This window comes from Eurosta solidaginis, chromosome 4, assembly GCF_040869045.1.
Source record: "Eurosta solidaginis isolate ZX-2024a chromosome 4, ASM4086904v1, whole genome shotgun sequence".
Taxonomy (NCBI): domain Eukaryota; kingdom Metazoa; phylum Arthropoda; class Insecta; order Diptera; family Tephritidae; genus Eurosta; species Eurosta solidaginis.
In genome coordinates, this window is record NC_090322.1 from 56,325,596 (window position 1) to 56,335,513 (window position 9,918).

The 9,918-nt window shown below is 39.8% G+C and overlaps 2 protein-coding genes across 2 annotated transcripts; one reads left to right on the top strand and one right to left on the bottom strand.

Annotated features, from left to right (window-relative positions):
* Window positions 1-6,329: 6,329 nt before the first annotated feature.
* LOC137247913 (probable trafficking protein particle complex subunit 13 homolog) lies at window positions 6,330-7,299 on the top strand. The gene is made up of 3 exons (XM_067778840.1): window positions 6,330-6,471; window positions 6,534-6,729; window positions 6,805-7,299. The coding sequence occupies exon 3, from the start codon at window positions 6,916-6,918 to the stop codon at window positions 7,249-7,251; it is 336 nt and encodes a 111-aa protein (XP_067634941.1). The 5' UTR covers window positions 6,330-6,471; window positions 6,534-6,729; window positions 6,805-6,915; the 3' UTR covers window positions 7,252-7,299.
* Window positions 7,300-7,743: 444 nt separating this feature from the next.
* LOC137247914 (uncharacterized) lies at window positions 7,744-9,676 on the bottom strand. Its single transcript, XM_067778841.1, has 2 exons — window positions 9,051-9,676; window positions 7,744-9,010 (listed from the first exon to the last, which is right to left on the bottom strand). The coding sequence occupies exons 1-2, from the start codon at window positions 9,222-9,224 to the stop codon at window positions 8,159-8,161; spliced, it is 1,026 nt and encodes a 341-aa protein (XP_067634942.1). The 5' UTR covers window positions 9,225-9,676; the 3' UTR covers window positions 7,744-8,158.
* Window positions 9,677-9,918: the final 242 nt, after the last annotated feature.

A 9,918-nucleotide genomic window follows, 5' to 3' on the forward strand; every position in this document is an offset into this window, starting at 1 on the left:
AGACTTTACTAGACTCAGCGCCACTTATGCTTGTCCCTCTTCGAACTCCGAAGTATTTTGATGTCACATCTACTAGACTGTATATAATGTTTGGTCCAAATCGGACCGCAAATACGAGTATTTTTAATATCTCGATCCTTGCCGCACCTAGCGGGACTTTTTTTCATAAAGCGATTTCTATTTCCGTATGTAATATGTGTTCCAAATATGAGCCAAGTCGTAGCACAAATTCGAATTTTTTAAATATATCGATCCTTGCGCCACCTAGCGGCGATTTTTTTACAGGCCGCTTTCTATTCATGTATGTAATATGTGTTCCAAATATGAGCCTAATCGGACCACAAATAATATTTTTTTAATATCTCCATCCTTGCGCCACCTGGCGGCGATTTTTTTCATACGTCGCTTTCTATTCATGTATGTAATATGTGTTCCAAATATGAGTCTAATCGGAGCACAAATACGAATTTTTTAAATATCTCCATCCTTGCGCCACCTATCGGAGTTTTTTCTTATTATTGCATTGTCCTCGGCTTCTGGGGGCCAATTCATGTTCTATGAAGTGGTGAAGTGAAAGCATTTTTTACCACTTCATCTGATATGCGATTCAGTTTGAAAAAAAAGTGATATTTATTGTCAAACTTTTTTCATTTAACGAGTATTTTTTTACCGTTGAATTTGCGCGTGAAAAATTTAAATTAAAACAAAAAAATTTTAAAATAGAAAAAAAAAATCGTTGCGCTAAGGCATCGGAATGCGAAATGCAAATGCAGATTTTGCCAATGAAAGGTATCATAGTACAGGTTTACAAGTATGATATGTATGAGAAGGAAACAATTCCTTTCTCTTTCTAACACACTGCCGTTTGACACTTCGGTCAGTGTCAAACTATTGTGGAAGTCGGTGGAACATGCGTTTGACACTAAACGAAGTGTCAAAATTACCGGGGTTGCTGTCGTGGAAAGGAACGCAAGGAAACAAGAAAAGGAGCGGAATATCAGATATGGGTTGCTGTGATGGTAATTTTTTTTGAACGAATTTAGTATGAAAATGTAGAGCGCCTATATGGGTCCTACAGAAAATTATACAAAAGTCTTGAATTGGGGTATCTGAGGACGCGTTAGTTATTCCAGTATTAAGAATACAAACACGGGTGCTAAGGTTTTCTACTCGTTAAAAAGTTCTCCGCGAAAAACAGTTTGAAACCGAGGTCGACTGCAATAACCCGTCCAAAAATGTGGAAAGAGAAATGAAAAGACGGGTTTTGTCCTGTTATCAATAGTTCAAAGGCGAAAAAGTATTGGAGTTATTGGAAGCGAGGCAAAAATGCGTCTATTAATACCTCCCCCGACGGTTTTGGTCGTGTTTTAGCAATCGTCCCCGGTAATAAAGTATCACAATTTATTAATTAAATTGTCCAAAACATATGGATTTTAAAGAGGGATGTAATTAAGAGCTCGTTTGAAAGTAAATAAGGATATTTCAATGTAATTTTACAATAAAAATTTAAATTAAGTTTTCGTTAGCAGCTACTACACTTTTCTTGGACTTAAGAAGTAATCAGTGCCAAATAGCTTCCACAAAAAAAAAAAACGAACAAGAACAAGCATTTTATCAGGTGAGCGTGGCTGTGTATGTGCGTGCTGCTACATATCCTACTTGTAGACCTTTACATTGAAAGGTTGAATTAGTTGCATATTAATATTTTTATTTCAAAACTAAGATTTCTGGCCTCCGATGGTGCCAATCAGAAGGAGAGATCTTGTCAGTCGCTGGCCAACCATTTAAACGCTTTAGGTGGTGGTCAAAAAGACGGCACAAAGTGGCGCAAATATGGGTGTGATCTAAGGTAGTATTTTATGCTATTATTAACATATTTGATTATAGTTAACGGATCTTTCAATTTAGACAAAATACCCGCTCTAAGTATTTGGCCACTAAGGAAGCAGAGAGCCACAATGGCATGAATGGCCCACGACAAAGACCCTTGTCCGATATGGAGGAGAGAATCCTAAAAATTGTACATCAGCCAGCCGTGGATGGGGACCATTCCCAAGAAGTGGGTTTACCTGTAGTGGTATGCATCACTCTATCACTACTATACATATATTATATATGAAAGGAATGTTTGTTTTGGTTAGAAATTGGTATAGAGGTAGGAATACGAATAAGAATAGATACAAGAATACGCAGATAAGGGTAGCATAAGAATAGGGAGAGGAAGAAGGCATAGGAGAAGGAAAAGGGAATGGAAACGAAAATTAACAAGTAAAGGGAAAAGGAAATAGAGAAGAGTAAGAGATCGGGAGGGCGAACGAAAGGGAGGCTGAGGGAAAGGATAATGAGAAGGATAGGGATAAAAATATGGAAGAGAAGGAGAGGGGGATGGAGAGGTAAAGTAGAAGGGGAAGGAAAGGAGAACGAAAAGGGAAAGGATAAAAAGGGGAAGGAAAAGGAGAAGAAAAACGGAACGGAAAAGGAGAATGGGAAAGGGATTCAGATCAACGAAGAAATCGTAGCTATAAATACGACATCATCAAGCACGAATTCTGTTCCAACCCTGACTAACATGGGCCAAACCTCGGTTAAGCATGGTCCTGATCCCGAAGCTCCGGAGGAGCTTGCTCGAGTAGAAAGGGAGCGGAGAAGGAGAGTTCGCGCTGCACGCAAAACGCCCGATAGGGTTCGGTTCCTAGAAATGGAAAGAGAGACATTAGACATAAAACGGCGAAGGCTTGATATAGCTAAAGAAATGCTAAATGCCCAAGAAGAAACCAATAATGAATTAGACGCACTAATTGCCAAAATTCTTTAATAAGTTGTTTATTATTTACTAGGAGATCCACTATTATGGGCTATGGGCTTTCTGCCTTCAGACACTTTAGCCTTCAACTTTATCCCTGACAGGACGGACTATTGTATGCCCATAACTGCGTGCAACCTTCACCCTAGTCATGGTGAATGGGGAAGGCGAATCATCATAGGAAGGGGACCGGTTTACTTGTTCACGGGCTGGTCGAAAATGGACGGAAAGGTTGGTGGGGGTCTTTTGTCAAGAGCTAAATGTAAGCCGCAAATTTAATTTGGCTGGTCACTGCAGCGTCTGACATACTTTGCTCTGGAAGCAATGGAGAAGATTGTAAACCACGAGCTTAGATCAAAGGCTCTCGATAGAATACCACTACATCGAGATCAACATGCATATAGCAGGCAGGTCGACGGGAACTGCATTGTATAAGCTGTCCACAGAAATTCAAAGTGCGTTCGAATGCGGAGGTTGCGCTATGCTCATATTTGGACATAGAGGGGGTATTCGACAACACGACCCACGAAAGTGTGAATCGCTCACTCGAGAGAAGAGAGATACAACATCCAATCCATATGTGGATAAACGCCCTTCTGCGTACGAGGATTACCGAAACCTCGAGTGGGGATCGTACAGTAGACATCAAGACAAAGGGGCGTCCTGGCACCCCTGCTGTGGAGCCTGGTATTAGATTAACTCCTACAGAGGCTCTCAGAAAACGGAATCCGATATCAGGGGTATGCGGATGATATTGTTATAATTGTAAGAGGAAGATTTGAGAGCACCCCATGCGACATAATGCTAAGGGCATAAAGGTTAACGAAAGAATGGTGTACTGAGGTAGGGCTAAGTATCAACCTTAACAAGACAGCCATTGTGTCCTTCACCAGGAGAAGAAAACTGAAAGGGATGAGGCATATCGCAATGGATGGAGTACAGTAGGAGCACACGACCGAGGTGAAATACTTGGGAGCTACGTTCCACTCTAAGCTCTTATGGTGGAAGCACGTCGACAACACCATATCAAAGGTCACAAGAGCAATAATGGTGTCAATAATGGATCCTAATATGGATGTCCACTACTATAGTTATACCTATCATAGTGTATGGAGCAGTTGCGTGGGCATCAAGGACAACCATGGTGACCGTACAAAGGTCAATCACGAAGCTTCAACGCTCGGCATGTGTCTGCATTATGGGTGCCATGCGAACATTCCCGACTGCAGCAATAGAGGTCCTGCTTAAGTTATCGCTTTTACACATAATAATCGAGCAGGCAGCCCGAGTACTTTCGTAAACATAGCTAAAAACGGATATGGAAGAGGCAAAGTTATATAGTCATGGAACATGCAGAAGAAGGAGCAGATTCCACTCATCCAACTTCCCAGTGATGACACGAGGAAGCTAATTAAGTTTCAGAAGCTCTTCAAAATAGAGCTGGGGAAAAAGTGTACGTGGAAAACCTACAGAATTGAAGCGCTTCACCAGGAACACACTATAATATGGTACACATATGGCTCGAAGACACCGGAGGGCATATGAGCGGGGATCTCCGGCCAACCAACCAACATGTCCCTACCACTTAGAAAATATTCGAGCATCTTCCAAGCCGAAGTTTTTGCCATAAGCCGGTGTGAAGAGATACATTTACAGCGGGGATATACAAACGAGAGAATCGCTATACTCAGCGACAGTCAGGCTGCGCTGAAGGCCCTATCTTCAGTTGCGATTAAATCATCAACAGTCCTTGAGTGCGTAGAGAGGTTAAACAGTATAGGGGCCAATAACATCATCCGTTTAGCCTGTGTACCTGGACACAGAGGAGTGGATGGTAACGAGCAAGCGGGCCATCTTGCCAGGTTGACGGCGGCCGAAAAGCCAATAGGACCCGATCAAATCATATATAGCCACAGCAGATAGGGCCACACGCAATAAGGCAAGACTTCAGGCAAAAAGAAGCGTATCTCAGAGAACAACACTTCGGCAGGCAAAGGTACTAATAGAAGGGTACAACTCAAAGCGATATAAGCTATGATTAACCTCCCAGAAAGCAGCCTTAGAATTTTAACATGCATACTCACAGGTCGCTGCAGGCTAAAGAGCAACATGCATTAACTAGGTATATCGTCTAATAGCCTCTGTCGATTCTGTGATCTCGAAGATGAGACTACAGAACACATCCTGATGGAATGCGATGCAGTCGAGAGAGGAAGACTTCGGATCCTGGGATCACCAAAATTAGAAAGTAGTCACATACACTCTTTGAAGCCGAGAACCATTCTGGATTTTCTCAGAGAACTCGGTTTGGACTAGGTGTTGTGAAGAGAATGAGGGCACAATAGACCAATAGGTCGCAGTGCTTAACCTCACAACATATCTATCTACCTACTGCAGCCTCTTTCCCGTCTCCCTCTCTCCTTTTCCTTCCCCTGTTCCTTTTCTTCTCCTTTCCCTTCCTTTCCACTCCTCTCCCACAAACTGGCCATCTCCTTCCACACAGTTCGTCTGTCCCTACTTTCCCTCTTATCTGTCCCCAACCGCACCAGAATATTGTGGAGTACCACACATGCGTATATAATTTCCGTTGCTCTTGAAGGCTTGTAAAACAAAACTCTCTTTTTAGATAGGCATCGAAATCTGCTCTTAAACACACCGATACATCTTTCGACCAAGCTCCGAGTAGCTTTATGCGAGCAGTTCTAACGCTGTTCTGCTTCTGATGTAGGGTTGGTAATTGGGGTCACAAGCCAAGGCTAATAAATAAGGAAGAATCACAATATGATAGAAATATTCAAAAGTTTATTTACCTGCAAAGGATGCCCAATATCTCCCAATATCCGAAAATTTCTTTCGCCGCTATTGTATACATTTTCTAAATGCTGCTTTAAATTTGAACGCCGCCATACAAAAGCATCATGGGCAGTTTCCCCGAATCTTGCACTTGCATATAATATAATCATGCTACCATCGCATACATTTAATACGTTTTTAGAGTGACCGCCTTTGCGGCAATAGTATACTAATGTTCTACATCAGATTTTGGTGCGTATATTTTTATATGCGTCCCATCAATGAGTCCTATTACTCCAGGAAAACCATTCATTTGATAGAGGTCAGCTTTGGTTGCCATAAATTCGCCACTATTTGGAAATTTAATGTGACTTTTCTGAACTCTATTAATTGCTTTAGTTACTTCCATTATGACTCGACTAATACGCCAATTACACGGCACAAGTATCCTTGTGCCAATTACCAATTTGCACAAGGATTTGCCCGGTGTGTGCAGTGTTTGCGCTATTTGCGCAGAGAACTGCGCTAAAATCAAAACGATTTTGATATTTACGCATGCTGCAAAAATTGCACATGCTTTTTTCTTCGTGTGTGGTGAATGTTGTATTACCTGTGGTTTCTGATAACATAACATCGCTTAAAAATTTTATTATCGAAGGCGTAAAGACCATATCTAGCTTGTACTAGGAATTCAATAAAAGTGAAAAAGCGTAATTATATATAAAACGGAAAATAAACGCTTCTGGTGCCAGTTTTTTGACTTGTATCGTGAATTACCAGCACTGTGGAAAATAAGGAGTGCTGATTACAGCAATAGAACGCTAAAAAGCTAAAATTCATCTTATTGCCACAATCTTTCGGTTCCATATATTTAGGTAAAATTTTCAGATGTCCTGCAGCATTTGTAGGTGATAATGCGATCTTTTTTCTATTGCAGGTGAAACATTTGCTAGCTACATTTGTGTGCATAACTGCACCACCTATTCTGTGGATGGTGTTACTGTTAAAGCCGATTTACAATCTAATACATTAAAACCCTGCGACTAGAGAACACTGTTGGAAAATTAGATATTGTATGGCGCTCGAATCTTGGCGAAAAAGGACGTTTGCAAACGAGTCAATTGCAACGATTGGTATGTGCATATCAAGAACACTGAAATAGTTGATTCAATAACAATATTAATTTTACCATTGGTTTTATATTTCAGCCCTTTGAATACAAAGATGTACGCCTCGAAGTTATTGATGCACAAAATATTGTCAAAATAGGTGAAGCTTTTACGTTTGTTTGTCGTTTGTCCAATACTGCAGAACGTCCAATGGATTTAGTCGTCAAATTAGAAACACAACTTGAACTCAATTGTGATTATAGTGGTGCTGCCGAGTTTTCAATTGGTAAATTAGCATCAGGTGAACAACGTGAATTTCCGCTTACGGTGTGTCCAGCGCGTTTGGGACTTATCAAAATTAGTCCGTTGCTACTAACAAATATACTACAAAAGGAACAGTATATTATAGAAAAAGTGGTTGATGTATTTGTTGTAGATACAGATTATCATGAAGATGAAGCATTCCAAGTTAATAAATTTGTACGTTACGATAATGCAAGGCCAAAGCAAATGGAGGAGCGTACGCTGCAGCTGCAAGTGGTTTGAGACAAGTTTTAAAGGACATGTACATATAAGCTATTTATAAGGTGTTGATGTGTTTGGGGTAACATTTGAAATTGCTGGAAGTATTTCGTATAGGAAATGTGTAAGCATTTAGCAAACATTAGAAAAGCTATTGTTTGTATTTAATAGGTTTAAATAAAAATGTAACACTGTAAATTTAATCATAATTATCATACCGATGGGTTTGTATCACTGCGTTCACTGAACTTTGGACATCTTTTTTTACTTGTTGGAAAGGGTTTCTTAAGTTCATCTAAAATTTTTTCTTCCATTCAATCGGGTGGTATACATTTGCCCCGTAAACTAGTTTTTGTTGTTGTAGCAATGTTTCGCCCCACCTAATAGCTGCGACCGATCACAAATTGTCATAAATATCCTCTAACGGGAGTCCAAGGAAACTTGCTGTTTCGACAGGGGTGGACCATAGTGAAAGGGGTGTTAGAGGCGTTGGTTCCACATTACAATTAAAGAGATGGTTGGTGTCATGTGGGGACACATTGCAAGCGGGGCATACATTTTGTATGTCGGGGTTGATTCTGGATATGTAAGAGTTTAACCTGTTACAGTATCCAGAACGAAGTTGAGCCAGAGTGACTCGTGTTTCCCTGGGGAGTATGCGTTCCTCTTCCACAAGTTTTGGGTACTGTTCCCTGAGTACTGGATCTAAACTGTTTTCAATTAGAAAAAAAACTCAGATAACTTCGACTGCCTGCGCTAAAGCAATTTTATTTTTCCTTTTTATTTCTGTTACCATTGTGTACACCCGCCGGCGTACGATGCTATGGTAACTACTTCTGGTAGGGAAGGGAACTTGAGGTACTCATAATTAACCACTGGTTGGTTCATACATTTTTTTATTTTGACTCATAAATACAAATGTTAATACATATTATATTAGTTGCTTATTACTATTGGCATTTTTGTTTACGAGTTTATTATACACTTTATCTTGCCATGGAACCGTGCCAACAGAACTAAAATATATTCTAAATTTGTTTCTCATATGTTTTGCATTTGCGGATGCATTTCTAATTGCTGTGGAACTTAAAGAATCTAAGACATCTCCCTTTTCTTGCGATCCAGGTGTTTCGAAAGCTTCTGTGGTTTCCACATTTGAACAGGGCTCAGCAGTAAAATATGTTTCACATTTTGATTTACGCAAGAAGTTGTGCAAATAACAACACGCCAAAACAAATTTTGTGGATTTATCTGGCGAGAAATTTAAAGTATTCAAAAGGATTCTAAAACGCGAAACCAAGATTCCGAAAATATTTTCGACCAATCCACGTGCGCGCGATAGCCTATAATTAAATATTATATCACTCTTTTCGAGGGAGTTGTGGCTGAAAGGTTTCATTATATTTTCCATTAGTGGAAATGCGTCGTCAGCAACAAACACAAATGGCATTTTTTCATTATATCCTGGAAGCAATTCAGGTTTTGGTAGTCGTAATTTATTTTCTTTAAGCTGCTTGAAAAACTTGGTTTGACTAAATAAACCAGCATCTGAAGCTCTTCCATTTGCACCAACATTGACCATCAAAAATTCATAATTTGCGTTTACTACAGCCATCATAATAATAGAGAAATGCTTTTTATAATTATAGTAAAACGAACCCGACCCAGGTGGTTTTTTTATGTTAACGTGCTTGCCGTCAATCGCACCGATGCAGTGGGGAAAATTCCATCGCTGGTTAAAGGCGTTTGCTTCCATCTTCCACTCGTTTTCATTTGTTGGCAACTGTAAGATGTACTAATTGTTTAAAATATGTAACAAATACCTTTATGTAGTCTTTTAGCTCTTCTATTATAGCATCACAAGTCTCGCTTACAATCTTGCCGAGAGCTTGTGGAGAAATTGCTGTAAGGAATTTTAGGTCCTCAAAACTATTGCCGCTTGCCAAAAAACGCAATGTTAAAGTTAAACGATGACGCGCAGGAATAGCTTTCCTCATCACAGTGTCTCGTTTATTAATTCGATGCGCTACTTAAGACAAAAGTACTTCAAATGTTTCTTTATCCATTCTTACATAATTTTTAAAGTCACGTTGAGACGTAAACTCAAGTTCCCGAAGTAATTTTTTCTGTCCCAATACATTTCGTTTTTTATACCACAATTGTGACCAAATCCGTTTACCCTTTTGCTTTCTTTTCTTTCTTTTTAATGCAATCGAAAGAAGTAAAGCCGCACTTGCCTTCTTTATGCAATTAGAACACATGATTCGTTTGTTGCGCTAGTTTAAAAATGAATATTGCGCAGTGTTTTTGAGCCGTGTATGTCAAAATTCTCCTTTGCACAAATTTCGTCGTTTTATATTTGCGCATGGCTTTTGTGTCGTGTATGGGCTGTATAACGGAAGATTGCGATAGAGCAGACAGTGCATCTTGACCAACTGCCCGCTGAAAACTTCCAGTGCTAAAAAAACGCAAAGCACATAAAACTTTCACATGAATGGGAATCGCGTGCAGCCTCCTTGTAGTTTACAAGTATGGCTTTAGTTCGTCAATCAAATTTTTGCAAATATATGTAAATGAATGAAGCTTTCCTCCGATATCATTGTGGGGGGATCTTGTGAGTCCCGCAGTTGACGCTTAGTAACTCTGAGATGATTTATATATGGAAACGTATATATAATTTCGATTGTACAT